The sequence below is a fragment of the Cryptomeria japonica genome, chromosome 5 (genome assembly GCF_030272615.1).
Source record: "Cryptomeria japonica chromosome 5, Sugi_1.0, whole genome shotgun sequence".
Taxonomy (NCBI): domain Eukaryota; kingdom Viridiplantae; phylum Streptophyta; class Pinopsida; order Cupressales; family Cupressaceae; genus Cryptomeria; species Cryptomeria japonica.
Genome location: NC_081409.1, coordinates 797845968 through 797862785, shown reverse-complemented (window position 1 = coordinate 797862785; position 16818 = coordinate 797845968). Strand labels below are relative to the sequence as shown.

Here is a 16818-nt window from a genome sequence, read left to right as displayed (position 1 = left end):
AGATCTTGCAATGAATAACATAGATTAGAGAGCAAATTTTAGGAAACATCATGATAAGTCTTTGAGTTATCATTTCCTAAAAAACGATCGAGCTAGTTGGAATTCAAAATTCAACTTCAAAATTTAAGCTATGACGATCAACGTTCAAAATTAGGAACAATAAAACCACATCGCCATACCTCACTAGAGAATTAACTCTAGAATGCAAAATGAATAAAATCGCCTAGGCAAAATTTGAAATTAGATGGTCTTCAACGTGATCTTCAAATCAACGTTCCTCTTATCAACTTCGCCACCCTTTCAAGTCTTTGACGTGATCTCTAATGCCTTGGCAAATTCGCCACCTTTGGTATGTCCTTGACGTGATCTCCTCTAAATGATCGATCCTTTATCAATTCGCTCAAGTGAAAACTAAGTTCGCACTCTTCAAACACAATTCACACTTTCTCCTTCAAGATCGCATGTAAGAGATGATAAATGATGATGTGAAAATGACGATCTTCATCTCCCCTTTATAGGCGCTTCTCACCACAATTACCTTAAGGCCGACTTGTGTAAAATATAGCAATTAAAAAATGATTTTTAAATAAATAACAAAGGCCGACCTCTAAAATACCAAGCGCTCCTTTTGATTTTTTATTAATTTAATAATTAATTATTAAATGCCTTCATTATTATTTAATAAATTCGATTTTTCTCACAAGGCAAAAAACAATTAATTAATGAATATCAAGCGCAATATTTAAATGCTAATTAATTGAATTTTTTAATTTATTGATTCTCCTAGCATTTAAAATAAATTCAAAGAAATGTGTTTGAGCGCTAAAATTTAAAAATGAAAAATGCAAACCTTATCGCCCTGGTCCCTTGGAGAGGGACAGGAGCGATCCATCAACTTGTCTTGATTCTTGCAATTTTTGACGTCCAAAGTCTTCATCTCCACGTTGAATTTGCCATTTTCGTTGGGTTCTTCAAGCTTGAGTGTCTTGCTTGTGTGAACGAGTGCTCTTTGATGTGATATCGCCCTGGTCCCTTGGAGAGGGACAGGAGCGATCCAAGTGTTTTCTCCATGACCTTGCATCTTCGATCTCAAATTTTCATTATGAAGGATAAACAATGCTATTCTTTCATTCCACTTTCATTTCGCTTGAATTCCATAAGGCATTTAGACGTTGGGAGGATCATCGCCCTTGTCCCTTGGAGAGGGACAGGAGCGATCTTGAAGCTTGAGACAAAACGCGTCATCTTTCAACCTTGATTCCTCGTTCATCACCTTTCAAAAGACGCTTCAAACCCTTTGCAACCTTGCTTTGATGTAATCTTCGAAGGATAACGAGTGTTCTAACCAATATCGCCCTGGTCCCTTGGAGAGGGACAGGAGCGATCCTTGTGTCCTGGCTCAAATTTGCAAACTTTGATCTTTGTTCTTCGTTCATTACCTTCCAAATGGCGTCTTTGACCTTACCTATCCTTGCATTGTCTTGATTTTGAAGGAGCATGAGTGTTTTAATGAAGATCGCTTTGGTCCTTGTCCAAAGGACAGGAGCGATATAGGCTCCTTGGCTCAATTGATAACATTTTGACGTTTAAAACCCTTGTATTTCACCTTGTTAAGACACCTTAGACCTCTTACCAATTCGCATGATCTTGACTTAACGTGATTTTTGAAGGAATTAGCAAATATAATAGATATCGCTCTGGTCCCTTCCTGAGGGACAGGAGCGAACTTAGGTATTTTGGTCTCGTCCTTGCCCTCTTCAACTTGCTATCGCCTTCATTGCATAAAATGAAGTCTCTTGGTCCTCCTTGGTCGCTTGATGCTTGTTTAACTTTTGAAATCTAGGCATTTATGAGAATTTCGCTCTGGTCCCTTCCTGAGGGACAGGAGCGAACTAGGGTGTTTGGTACAAATCTTTCAATGTTAGCGACCTTTGATGCTTTGTGCTTGATGGAGATGCCTTAAGACGTCCTTGCCACCTTATGTCCGGTACTTGGAGTGCCTTGATCTTGGAGGAAAAGGCATCATAATCATTATATCGCCCTAGTCCCTTGGAGAGGGACAGGAGCGATCTTGGCCCTGTAGGCTTCATTTCACTTTATCACCTTCAAAATTTATCTTCAACGGTCTCGCCATACCTCCTTTCATTCATCCATGCCTTGGGATTCACTCAAACTGGGCAAGAAAATCATCTAAGACAAAAATCGCTCTGGTCCCTGCCTGAGGGACAGGAGCGAACTAGGGTGTTTAGGTCCCTTGTTGACGTTTCATAATCATCAATTTGTCTTCAACGGGTTCATCTCACCTCCTTCCTTGCCTTCAAACCAAAAACTTGCTTGATCTTCGTCCAGAACATGCCCTATGAAGGGTTTCGCTCTGGTCCCTGGGAGAGGGACGGGAGCCACAAAGAACTTCGCCCTGGTCCCTGGCTGAGGGACAGGAGCGATTTTTGCATTTCAGTTCATTCTCCTTCATGACAGCACTTCAAGTTATATTCATTTGGTAAAACACATCTCCTTAGACCTCTTCAAATCGTCAAGTCATTAAAATCCTGCAAGGACAAAGCAATATTTGATTTTAAGCTCCAGTCCTTCACTGAGGGACAGGAGCGATTTTGACTCCTGGAGGCATTTCCGCGTTCGTGAAATTCTTCAATTTATATTCAACGGAAAGATCACGCCTTTCTTCATCACTTCCAATTCGAAATTTATCTTGACTCTGCAGGGACAGTGAGATTTTTGAAAACGAGCTCCGGTCCTTCACTGAGGGATAGGAGCGATTTTGCTCCTACAGGCTAAAATATCATGATTTCACATATTTAATCACTTCACAAGGCAAAAACAAAACATTTCCAATGCCCGGGATCAAAAATAAAAAACTCAAAATTTGGTCAACATTACTCAACTGGACAAAATTCACATTTCATCATCAACACTTAGACAAATTTAAGCTCTGCACTCAAAATTCCAATTGAAAATAGACCATTTTGGCGAATTCATTTTATTCAAAATTGCATCCTACGAGAGGAAGCTCAAAAAGCTCTCAAACTGACTGGATTCTAGCCTGAAAAGACGGTAACGGAGACCCCAAGGCTTGACCCTAAATCGAGACAACTGACAAACTACCAAAACCCTAAAAAGCAAAACGAAAAACGAGCGAAAAACGAGCAAAAAGAGGGGGTCCCCATTTCAAATGGGGCGATGTGTGAAATGGTCACAACACTTCCCTAGATTCTGAATTTGTCCTTGCTTGCTCATCACTTTGACAGGGACACGAGAACCATAAAAAATAATGATGGTGAGGCGATAATCCGCCTTGATGCTAATACCATTGAGAAAGTCTTTAGAATGCCACCAGCACCTGTTTATATGGAGATTTCCAAAGATAGTGCAGTTGAGTACTATGTCAAAAGGGAAAAGGACTGCAAACATCATATTAACAGATGGATCCATGAGCCACGGGCTGCTTTCTCAAGGTGGGCCAAGTTGTATCGTTGTGACTTCAAATGGGAGATTGGAGACATCATTACTCTCCTCAGTAGGATGATGGGTCTTGAACATTCTAATTTTTTTTGAGCCCTGGATGTACCAGTTTATCATGTTCATAAGGAAGTCCCATCATATATCATGGGGAGAAGTCATCAGTGATGCCTTGTACGAGCAACTTGCAGCAATCCCTTCCACCATGACTTTCTACACGAACTCATACCTGGTGTATTTGGCAGCATCACTTAGACATTTCCCTGGTCTTTCTACCACGGGTGATCGCTCGCTTATACCGGTATGGGAATATTATGATTAGTTGCTAGTGAGACCCAACAGACTACATCTCAGAAGAGTTCAAGATGCATTTTTCGGTTACTTCATGTGCTAGTTTGACAGGACTCTAAAGAACAGAAGGTTGTCAGATGAAGCATGGGAAAGAGTGAATGAGTATAGGTGCTTGTTTCTTCAATTCCCGACCTTTACCTATATGAGAGTCGAACATTATAATGGGCAGCCATACATGCTTCCTAGATACCCAACTGATAAGGTCATTCTTATGGAGTTGGGAAGACAGATCATGGCTGTCCACACTCATCAGTCTGTCAGACATAAAGTTGGAATGGGGATTTCTACAACAAACCCATTGAAAATTGGCTGGTATTCTCTTGTCACGTCCGTCAAAGCCAAAGCTATGGAGACTGAAATGTAAGAGATTAAACTCAAAAGGTTTAAGTCCAGGGCAGATTTTGACTACCGGGGTATGAAGGAAAAGATCAAAAAGTCCTTCGTGCATGTGCATCGTATTGAGGATATCTGGGTAGATCTCCGTACAAAAATGGAGGTTCTCAAGATGGATTACTGCAGACTTACTGTTGAACAGGTTATTGATTTGAACTTGGTGGATATTCCACAAGGGATGATTGATGATGGGCATGTACTTGATCCTGAATATATTTCACGAAGGGTTGAGGAAGCTCCTCTTCCTTTAATCAAATGGTCACATAAAGAATGCACGTCCATTCTTGAGAGATTTCAGCCTATCTTGGCTAACACCAACGCTTGGCTGAAAGGTAACGGTGTTAGACTCATCAAAATCAAGGCTGGAAAAGAAGATGACTCTACAAGGCCTCTTGGACGTAAGTCTGAGATTCAGGTTGACAACAAGGAAGGTGCATCATCTTCAGGCACTAGGATCGAATTGCAAGTTAGTCGGGCAACCATACTTCCTCCTAAGGAGGTGACAGTTCATGGGAAAGAGAAGTTTTGGCTTCACATTCATGTGATTGATCCTGATGATCCAGAAGAAGGACAACAATCAGACGATCCTCCTAGATCACCAACTTCGGAGTCACCTCATGAGGTTCCCTCTTTAGTTTCTATGGAGTTGCTTCTATGTCCTCCTGACATAGTGGTGGAGGAGTCTCCTCAGAATGTCGTCCCCATTTTAGTACTTGAGCCCTCTATTGATCATCAACAAGAGAGTCTGCTGGGAATCTTTGAGGATACTCCTGCATGCATTCATCTATCAAAGATTGATACCTCTACTTCCAGCTTTGAGGAGTTTATGAAACAAACTTCATGTCCTTTCATTACTGAGAAAATCATGGTTGCTATTCAAACGGATACTTCCCCTAGGGTGACTACGGTTGTTCAAACAGAAACTGCTTCTCCTTTGCTCGTAGCTGCTACTGAAGGAGAGTTGATGGTTTTACCTCCATGGCTTAGTTCTTTTACCCCAAAGAGGAAGAAGCAAGAAATCTCGCCCGATGCCTTTGATTATCAGCAACTTAAACAGTCTAGGCCCAAAGTTGCTAAAAAGGCCAAGACTGTCTCAAGAGTAACTGTTGACAACAACAAAATGAAGGTGGCTGAAATTGTTGAACCTCTAGCAGATAAGCCACATGAAGAGATGTTAGTTGCTGATTACAAAGTCACAAGGGTTGAATTGGGTAAATAAACACATGAAGTGGTTAAACATGATGCCCGACAATCTGTGGCCTCACTAGTGCAGCAGTATGATGAACTTCTAGCAAAGAAAAACAAGCTGGAAGAGGAGAACCGGCAACTTGTTGCAGCTGTTCATAAAATTACAAAATCTGCTGTTGAAGGGAGTAATCCCACAAGTTCTTCTGGTTCCCAAGAATCAATTCGTGGAATTGAAAGGGCTTCTCAAAAAGTACAAGCATTGGATTCTTGGGTTGATCAGCTTCATGATCTATGTGCACAAGTGCTGAAAGACATTTTTCAGATGATGTCTAAGTTGGAGACCATTGAAGAGAAATTGAATCATACCTCTGACGCTTTCAAAAAGAATCTGGAAAGTGTTGAAGGTAGTTTGACAATCTGGCGCACTATGCCCCAACAACAGTTGAGTGTTCTTCAGGAGCATACCATTATTTCTTCCAGAGTCATGTACATGGAATTTGAAGATTTTCTGGAGAATAAAGCCCTTGTTCTCAAATCCCTCATTAACGAGATCTATGATGCAATGAGAATGCGGGGTGAAGTATTCCAAGGTATTGTTTCCCATTGTGAGAAGGTCTCTTGCAACATAATGAGTCAGAATGCAGAGCTGATACCAGAAGAAGAAGTTCTTGCAGATCTACAGATGAGGATTCATAATGAATGGAGAAGCGAACAATTCTCAGTTGCTTCAATTTAGATTTTGATGAAACATCAAATCTTTTTGCACGAAATTCAGTCCATCTTGGAGAAGAACAACTCTATGCTTCTTCAATGCCATGATACCATTGTGAAGACCATGGTTGTTGCCAAGAACACCCACGAACCGAATCTTGCTGAGCTACGAATGATCATCTAGAAGTTCGAAGGATTCATGTCTTCACATGCTGCAACTTAAGTGTTTTTCAACACTTAGTTGTGTTTTTCCAGAATTGTAATCTCTTAGTTGTAGTTTTTCTTTTGACAAGTTACATGTAAAAACCTTTTTGTAAATTGCAAGATAAGTCATTACTTGCACTTTTGTAATTACATGTAAGACAACTACAGGTTGTTTTCAGTTAGGACTGTAGTTGGAATAAGTCATAGTTAGTTATTGAATAAGTCTTGGTGGTTGAGAGAATTTCTTAAGTTAGTTGGGATCCTCCCACCTTTTTCTCATGACTCCTCTTCTATAAATACTTGAGGGGGTCTATTGTAATTTTTATCTTTTAGAAAGCAAGCAAAAACTCTGCCAAATTTGCAGCAAAGAAGTCTTTGAGCTTTTATGTGTAAATTGAAGAATTGAAAGGAATAGAAGAAAATTGCTCAAGCTTTGAGTCTTTGTGCTACATTCTTGAGTTTGTGTTCCATATTACCTTTCTTGCAAGTGTTTCTTTGAGAACTTAATCGAATCTGATTTGCAGTCTTTGAGCTGCAAGTATTGGAGATTAATTTAGTTAAAGTAGAAGTTCTATTGGGAAAAGTTGTAAGACTTTGTGCTTACACTTGTTCTTAACAGAGTTTAGAAGTAGATTTTGTGAGAAATAGCTGTGAGTCTTTGAGCTCACACTTGTTCTTGTTGTCTTGCGTAGAAAGAATAAGATATTTCAGTCTTTGTGCTGTTATAATTTGTTCTTAATAGAATTAGTATAGAAAAGGGTAGATAGGACTTCACATAATCAAGACTTTGAGCTTGATATTGTTGTCCCGTCCCAAAGGAAGTGACGAAAGTCTTTGAGCTTTCAGGAAACTTCATTTCCTTTCTCTCATTTCATTTCAAAAAGTTGTTACTGTTGTTTTATATCAAATCGCTATCACTTTTCTGTGAAGAGACAGAAAAGGATATTGTCTTTCTTGAAAGAAGAAGGACTGCTGTCCTATCCCATTTTATTTTTAAAAGTTGTAGTTAGATAGGGGGAGCCTTCCCTTAATTAGAAGTTTACTCACACTGTGGTTGAAACCACAATTTTGTATATTTCCCCAAGTGTACAAAAGTTTCAACCAACAAGAACAAACCCTAGCCCGAAGCTTTTTCCTTTCTTTTTACACTTAGAGACATAATTTTTTGATTCTGAAGACATGGGCATTGATACCACAACCTAAGGGACCAAACCCTAGGTCTACTTTCAAAAAAGAAGAAAAAAGCAAACCAAAGAAGTTGCTTCCCGGATTGGTCCCAAAGTGCCAAAAATAAAAAAAACAAAAAAGCAAAAAAGCAAAAAAACAAAAAACAGATTTCCTAAAAAATAGGAAGGTGTCAGAATTGACTCAAAGCAATTGCAATCTTCGTCCTTTGGGCTTTCTGAGTGCTTTGACGATGTCCAGATACTGATCGGGGCATGATTTCTCTATTTGGCTCGGATAATCTCTCAAAAATTTAACTCTAAACTCTCGAAAAAGGAAGACTTATGAAATTGCAGAGCCAAGACAAAACCCTAAAAAGCAAGATGTGTGAAATAGGTCACAACATGACCCTCACTTTAAGTGATTTAAAAACAACTTTGTAGGGTTTAAATTAGAATTACTTGAGTGTAGATAGAGGTAGATAATAAGCTAGATAAAGGTAATTTAATTTAATATATACATAAGTCCTTATTTTGGGAAAATGTTAAATTAATTATGAGAGCCCTAGTGGGTGATTTATTTGGTAATAAATAATAGAAAGATTACTAGATCCTTAATTTATAACACTAAAGAAAATATCGAATAAATATTTATAGATGCTAAGGTGATTAGTATGGTTGAACTTATATCATTCTTTAAATTAAATTAAATAAAGTGGTTAAGCAAAAAATTTATCGTCATTTGAGGCATTTCGTAATGCTTTAATCAAAAAAATTGTTGGTGAGTTTTAGATTGCATCATGATTCCACCTTGTGTATGGTGGGGCATGACATGAAATACCAAACTAAATAGCCAACAATAGCCAACAATCCATTCAAATTTAAACAAAAGTGGGTTTGAGTTGTATTTTGGATGCAAAAAAACTTTATATATTTTTAGGACCCACTAAGTGCACTAGGAATTGTTGGCTTGGTCTAAAGTCCTTTTTGAGGATTGATGCACCACATGGGATTGAGAACATGGAAATTCTTGTAGGGAACAATGTGGTTTACAATGAGAGTGGTCCTTGCAAGACAATCTCTAAGATTGGAGGGATGACTCTCTATCTATCCTAATGCTAAGCCTAAAGTTGTTATGTTGATTGGGGGATGGGGGCTAGGGGTTAAAAAGGGATAGAGATTGTTAAAAGAAAATAGAAAAAAGCAAAAGGCTTGCATTGGATAAATATCATCTTTACTATTAGAATAGAGCTTAACAACTCATAATTTAAACAATCAACGAAGCGGAACATGCACACAATATGCAATGATAAACAGAGACCAATTTGAGAATCAATTTGGACAACATTTGTTTTTTAGCAAGTTAACCAATCTTTACAATTTACGTGCATATTCTTTTAGAAGCATTCGTTGAAGCTCACATATAGGATGGAACCTGGACCTTCTAGTAGCTAGCTGATAAATTGACCTACCTTTGCGATCCTGGCATTACCCCGGTCCCCCTACAATTCTATGGGCTAGCTTAGATGCTAATAGGACGGGTCAATCAGCTATACACCATGTTTGAAGAGTGAGACCACATATCATACGCCAGCTTCATGCAAGATCAATTCCCACCTCTACGTGAGCTTCATGAAGGAGAGGAGGAAGGTACAGGAAAAGCAGAGAGGCTAAAAGGACTTGTTTTGCCCGCTCAAAGGAAAAGACCTCACATAAAATAGATGTGAGAATCGACCAATACATGAAGCTCAAAAGCTCAAATATACAAAGTGTCATTTGGTTCTAAATGGGCATGCAAGCTAGTATTTATAGATTATACTACCAACACCACAATGATTCTCCTACCCGAAACTATATTTGAAATTTCCAATTCACAAAGGAAAAGACCTCTTTCCAAAATTTGTACCTTAATTGCTCATTGATGGTAGGACATGTCTTCGAGATCCTTGGTAATTGGTTGATGAAGTTTGCCACCCAACACTACACTATCATGACCTTGCTAGGTGAAACTTGGCTGACTTGGTGAATCCTTAGGAGAACACGATGTGGCCTCAGCTAAGTCATGATTTGACTTAAACCAATAATAGAAGTGTGGCCTGTTGATACTTATTCAAATTATTTTTATCCTCATAATATTGCCCACATTGCCATGCATCATAATATTAAGGTTTTTGTGAAACCATTTCTGCTTGTTTAGCTAAGTCTTGCAAGCTACTGGGTTAGATCTAACCTGGAGCATCGGGTAGTCAGCAATTATCGGTACTTAGCAGTTTACCAGAATTGTGTCAAACTGCATGAGAGTAGGAGACCCATGGATGTTGCATGGTATTTTTATTGATTAACCATCGAGGTGGGATGAGTCCACCACTTGTAGTGAAGGCTTATTCAGTACAGACCTCTCTAGGATTTTCCCATTGTAGAATTTTCTGTTGTATGCTACTGTACTCTGAAGTTCTATTGACCTACTTTTGGTCACCCATGGACATTAATATAATTTATTTCTTTCTTATATTGAAGCTGCCAACTATCACTGGAATTGTGCCATTTATACCAATATACTATCTTCTTTGTTTATTGTAATGTCCCCTTCTCCTTAGCACGTGCACTTGTGTCGAGGTTGGCCTATATTTGACCCTCATAGGCCAAGGAGTTGTTTAGGGGGTCGACATGGCGGTGATTGGTGACTTCACATCTCTTTATTATTTGATATTTTGATGTTATAAGGAGATAACACATATCGGGAGAGGTGTGAATTTTATTTAATTAATAAATTAAAGGTACATTAAAATAACATGTTTAATTAAATAATATAAAGTGTACCTAACCTTATCTTCTAGAAGGTGATTGTGACGTATTATGTAATGAATAAATAGAAGAGGGGAAACACATGTTGGGCATCAGTTGTTTATGTTATCTCTTGTTGAGTTGTGGAGACACAGGTTGTCCGCAGAAGATCTTGGGGAACGATACCTCCCTATTGGTCAGCATAACTGAGGAGGTGAAAGACCCTCTGAATGGTTGCAAGGAGAGTGGAGAGCATTCAGTTTTCCACATCGAGCATAAGGAGTTAATATCAGATTATTATGCTTCAGACTTGCAGGTTGGTGAGATGGCCTTGTGTTAGGAGTGCATTCTTGAATCTTATTGTCGGCAGTTTCTTTAGAGCACCAAGGCAATTCCTATTGTGATTGATTGGAGGCAAATCGAAGTGCTAAGTGCTGCCATTTACCACAGTTGTAGAACTGAGACCCCACGATTTTATTCATACTATCTCCCATGTGCATCGATTTCCTTATTAGAGGTCAGCGATTTCAATAGGAGGGAAGGTGACCTCTTAGTGTTATTTTATATGAGCTTTGGTGATAGATTTGGCTTCGTATGAGGATCTGATCAGAATGAACCAGTGACACTTGGAACCTTCGAATCGGGTGATTACTCCAGGTTTATGCTTTGAGACCCACTATTTGGTGAAGCACCTTCTTCAAGGGGTGAGACCAATCAAATTGGAGGAGAATTGGTGCACTTGTATGCCGTTTTCATTGAGTTCTCAGACCTTTTAATGGCAGCAGCAGGGGCTGCATAAGTCCTAGTTCGATCTGGTATATTGGAGCCCATTATCATTGTGGGTGTGTTGTTTCCTTCATCGCCTACCTTGGCAACTTTACCAGGTTCCATGCATTTCATTTAATTGTTTGTATGGTGCAAGTGTGAATTCTTATCAGTCATTAGTCCTCAGAAAGTAAAAGGTTATTAGGTCTTTGTAATCAGTCCATGTATTGGTCTATGTAAGCATATTGTAAGTGTCCTTAATAAGGAATGGGTTTGGTTTGGGATCTGCATATTATTCTGAGGCTGTGTGCCAAATATTTGATAAAATGACAGCAAGTACTGGTGTTTGAATATAAGTCCTATTCGCCCAAATACATTGTGATTATTGTTTTGAATCGTTCCTATGATAATATATCTTTGTTAGGATTCACTATATATGATCAAACTGCTCTAGAATGTCCTTGTAAACAAACTGAAACAAAAATCAGTAGACTAGCCATTGGCAGCCAAGTGTTTGAAGAAATGTTTGGATGGTGAATTTTAGGATTTCATTTCAGAACCTAGCAGGGACATTACATTTATGTAATTAAAGCCTCTAATAGATTTTTGTTATTTACTTTACAGGTTATGCTGGAATATTGTGATTTTTATTTCTAGTTTTACATATGAACAATATTAAATTTTATTTGTTACAGGTACAAATGTCGATATCCTTAAGGTGGGTGGATATAAATTGTCAGCACTTGAAATCGAAGCAACACTATTAGAGGTATTGAGAAGAGAAAAAATACCAATGCTTCTGTAACAAGGTCATCTTGATGATATATGTGTCATTTAACTTTTCTTTTTGCTTTGGTGTGTGCTTCTTATTTATAGAGAAGGTCAATTAATTTATTCAAGCTTTTAGTTTTATGCATATTGTTATCTAATAATAGAATTGGTTGTGAGTTTATCCAGCATTAATACAAAAAATTTAAACTCCCTAAAAGTCACACCTTAAAGCCCAAAATCCAAAAATCAATAAGAAAACCTATACTATACTCTTTAACAGTGATCTTGGAATTTCCTCTGTAAAAGCACTTTATTTGTTTGCCTTAAATATGATTAGATTTTAGAAATATTGTTGTAGACATTTATTTCTATGAATATCGTAGTTAATGGGTGTTGCACAGAGATGAGATGCTAAAGTCGAGTTCTTCAATTGTATAAACTTTAGTATTAAGATAGTATTTAAACTAAAACCCTTACATCTTTGTAATGTCCCACCCCAAGTGGAACTACTGAGACTGTTCTGTAGCATCTTGCTGCTTAATTTTAATTTAATAAACTATCTTTTCTTGTGTTTTTGGTGGTCTTTCAGACCTAGACAGAAATGACAGAAATATATTTTTTGATTTGTGTTTGTAGTTTTGAGAGAAAGGATGATTGTATTGCTTTTGCAAAAAATGAAGCAAACTGAAACTATTAAGAAATTACAGCCAAGCTTAATATTTTCAATCAGATTTACTGCTGTAAACAAGTACACTAGTCCTTATATAAGAGGAGTTAACAAGTTTATTTGTGGGTAAGCACACAACCAAGATGCTCACTCAGAAAATGAGTTACAGTGACTCAGAAATCTGCTTTCTTCATCTCCAAACTGCTATCACATAGAGTTCTGCTGCAAGAGTATTGGAGTACATATACTATGGTTACCCCTTGAGTTGGAGTTGTTTTAGGAACTCCACAACCCTTAGCTAGTAAGGCCTGTTATGGGTCTGATTAGTGTAGAATAAACCCCTTATGTGACTGCTGCAACCCTTGTAGATTGAGTGAATGCGTTGGTGATGTGTTTCTGCTGATGGACAGCAACTTAGAATGGAGTTTGAGGCTGAAAATGACCTTCCAAATTGCTGTAAATGGGGTTGGCCAGGCAAGCAACCACCTCACTCAGCCACCATTGAAGAAACTCAGTAAACTAGTCCAAAATGCCTCTCCAAACTACTGCAAAGTCTTCTACTCACTGGTTCTTAGTTGCTGATTACAAACTATGCAAAAGATGATCCTAAATCAGTATTTACTAAGCTTCTCCCACTTAGGAATGGTATGGCCACACAAGCAAGTAGCACACTTCAGATTTGGCTGAGAAAACTCTTCAAAAATTGTTGCAAAATAGAGACCCCTGAGCTGGAATCCTTCTTGCCACCCTTGGGAGGTTTTGTCACTCCTGCATGTAGCTGAAACCTATGAAGATTATCGCCCCCACAAGCTGCTCTCTTGGCTAGTCCAAGAACCCACTGTAAAAACAAAATATAATCTTCAAGCATGACTCACAAATGAACTCCTCAAGTCATTATATTCTCATCTCCACTTTGGATGCCCTAATTAGGGTTGAAACCCTAACACCTCAATGGAATTTAATAAGATGGATTACTTTATGTTTATTTCTTGCTTAAGATCTCTTTCACTTAGGACACACAACCTTATATTATATGCTTTTTCTTTTATGTCCAATTCTTTTATCTCTCACTTCCCCTTTCACTCCCTGACTAGAATAGATACTAAGGAAGATTAAGAACTTAATTATAAGTGTACTTTAGGTGGTCCAAGGGGAAAATTATGAAGTCCAATGCCTACTTGGCTTAGGTGATTAGGCTTAATGCGCTGCCAAGTCCAAAATAAAGCTTCCGGATTAGTTCTCGTGTTGACCAACCTGCTTGAGTCCTCTATCCAACCTTCAAGTCTACGAGGACATAATAATAGACTTACCTTATACTTAATTTGGGGTAAGTGGAAGGGAACATTACAATCTTCATTTAGCACTGTGTGCAAGAAACTTGTGAAGTGATTAATGGAAAAGACTTGGAAAGTGACTAATGGAATTTAGTCTGAGATGTAACTCTTCAAGACAAACAGGTAGAACAGTTTGAGGGTTCAATGTGGAATTTTATGTTGAGAGCTACACGCATTTTAGAGAAATGTTATTTTTATTTGAATGTGACATGATTTTTCTTTCCCCATGCGATGTAGCCATTGCTATGAGCCAATATAGATTATAAACAGAATTTATCTTCATCAGATTGTTGGTAAGCAAAGTTGGCTGTGAAGTATATAGAGATTGTGGAATGTAACACCATATAAAATGTTTAAAGGGTCTGTAGGCATAAGTGTAACATGGAGAATCATTGGTGATGGATGGACATTAGCCTTTGGTTAAAGATTTTGACTTTTATATAGTTTGTTGATTAATTAGCACACAACTAATTAATGTAATCACTCTCTTCATTTGCAATGTAATTAGGCCTATTCTTTATCATTCAAAGCTTACGAGTTGTTCATGAATAGGTTCAAGTCCAAAAGGTTTCTGAGCAGGTGGAACTAGGATGAGCTGGGCATATGTGAAAGTATAATAGAGAATATCAATACCCCATTGATACTGATCAGAAGTGGTTGAAAACTGGCCTTGCTCTGAAGAGAATGTGTAGTAGTCTAGGGGCTTCCTATCTCATCAGTGTGTTCTCCAGTAAATTTATTAAGATTTAGAGTCTCTTGAAACCTGTTATCAGAGTCTGCATGTTCTCTCTTGCTTCAGTTTATTTCTGATGGTACCCAAGGTTAGTCGCTATAGCAGCATGAGATTAATCATGCAGGGCGGGGGGGTGGGGTGCAGTCTGGTATACACACAGGAAGATTCAATTTCATAGTACTTGCTCACTCATAGTCATAATGTATTATTTTTCTGTTCCATGCCTTGCGAAACTGGAACCTTACGGTCCAAAATCCTATAATTATATTTGTTGTATCTTATAAAGTCAATTCTAGTTTTGTTCCCTTACATTTCCATTGTATAACAACCCAGATGTTGCTTGTCCATTGAGTTAGCCTTGATTGCTTTTATAAGAATGGCAACTATATGGCTAGATGGTGATGGTGACACACTTACAGTAAAGCATATTAAGCATTTGTGAAATATGGAGGTTAAATTCTGGTTTCTGATTAAATGATTTGCATTACTTGATGTGGTATTCTATGCTCTATGCTAAAGAAGAAGTGACTACTTGCATCTCTCGTTTGTTTCAGCATCCAGATGTAGTGGAGTGCTCTGTTTTGGGGATACCAGACACAGTCTATGGAGAAATCATATGTGCAGTAGTAGTTCCAAAAACTGAGGCACAAAGAATAGAAGCCAATTCAAAACCTGTTATTACCATTCAGGATCTCCACAAATGGGCCAAAGAAAGAATTGCTCCTTACAAGGTTATCCGTTTGTTCTTTCTATCTTTCAATATAGTGTTTCTTCTATCTTATTTTCTTCTGATAACTACCACCAGCTAGTGAAATAAATTTTCATTGTTTTGTTGATTGGATATGCCTGCATATTGAAGCATGTGTGAACCAAAGTACATAAGCATAATGACATATGAACCAGGATAACATAAGAAAAACATAAACTATACTTTGCCATGGCAATTGTTTAGCTAAATGGTATAATGAATGCTTTCCTCGAGTCTCAAATATTCTTGCATCATTACAGATTCCTCAGACACTGCATGTATGGGAGTCATTACCTCGTAATGCTATGGGAAAAGTATGCCTTGATTTCTATCCTCCTAATGTTTGCTCTAGTTATTAATTGTACTTCTGATTTCAGAAGCAAGACTTGTTTTTAAACTGGTTTATGAATTCATCAGTCCTAAATTGTATGCCCAATACCTCAGGTGAATAAAAAGGAGCTAAAGGAATTATTACTAAGTTCATGACTTCTTTGGTAATGCTAAGTTATTCCATTTTCAGATATTTTATTTTGGAATATTTGGAAGGTCTAACCTTTTTGCTTTTAAGGTCTAACTTGTTTTCTGTTCAATTGTATAGTAATGGAAGGGTGATGGACAGATTTTCTTGATCTGGCAGAGACTTGAAAAATTGCCATTTGTTGGCAGGACACTTAGATTATAAACAAATATTGCAGAATTAAATTGTATAGAGAAATTATTGAGATGATCTACCTCTTTCCATGTATGTCTTTTATTAACAGAGTACAGTCAAAACGGTTGGTGACAATATGCAGTCCTCCCGTCTCCGTTTTGCTTTGTGGATGAACTCTCTCAATTAAAGGCCGTTTAAAGAATGTTTACAGCCAACAATTTTGTTTAGATTTTTGATATATTTTACCTTTTCCTTGATGCAACCAGATCATTTTTACTCTGTAATGTTGAGTGTAAAAAGATTCATATGAATCATAAATGTCATTTGATTATGTTTAATAATTAAATTGGAGCAATGCCAATTTAGACATTCATCTTGCTGGGAAGATATTGGGACATCTATTAAGAAAAATTATAGAGTGGAGTGCATCTGTTAAAGCTATCCCTCGAAGTGTTGTCATGCTCTATATCATTATTTTGATCAAGCGCCATAGTAACAAATGTATAAACAACGTATGAAGTGTTAACTACCCTCACTGTTGATGTGGAGTGGCCAAGCTTGCTGGGCACCAATTGTCAACAACTTATTAAGAAAAGCTGTTGAAAGGTACATCACTGTCTCATAGAGGATCAATCCTTTTAGACAGTTCGGAATCCCAAGATCTTTCAACGTTTTGGTCTCTTTGCTGCAGCCCTTTGATGTTTTAAGTGGTCTTGTGTGGATAAAAATTTCAATTTTAGCACGTTTATGCTATAGGAACGAAATAGTGGGAACACTTAATAAACACTAATTTACACAAGAAATCACTGTACTCCTGTTTAAGGAACATGAATGCTTCCATTATTATTGTATAAAATGGATTTAGTCTCATAATAGT

The 16818-nt window shown here is 37.8% G+C and overlaps 1 protein-coding gene across 3 annotated transcripts in view; it reads left to right on the top strand.

Moving 5' to 3' along the window:
- Positions 1-16206, top strand: part of LOC131075584 (probable CoA ligase CCL8) — a 202223-nt gene extending 186017 nt beyond the window's left edge. For all 3 annotated transcript variants that reach the window (XM_058012430.2, XM_058012429.2, XM_058012428.2), the window contains exons 14-18: positions 11732-11805; positions 15096-15272; positions 15550-15603; positions 15734-15783; positions 15888-16206. In XM_058012430.2, coding sequence (XP_057868413.2) covers positions 11732-11805; positions 15096-15272; positions 15550-15603; positions 15734-15775 — 347 coding nt within the window. In that variant the 3' untranslated portion in view covers positions 15776-15783; positions 15888-16206. The remainder of the gene's footprint in view (positions 1-11731; positions 11806-15095; positions 15273-15549; positions 15604-15733; positions 15784-15887) is intronic.
- The last annotated feature ends 612 nt before the right edge of the window (positions 16207-16818 follow it).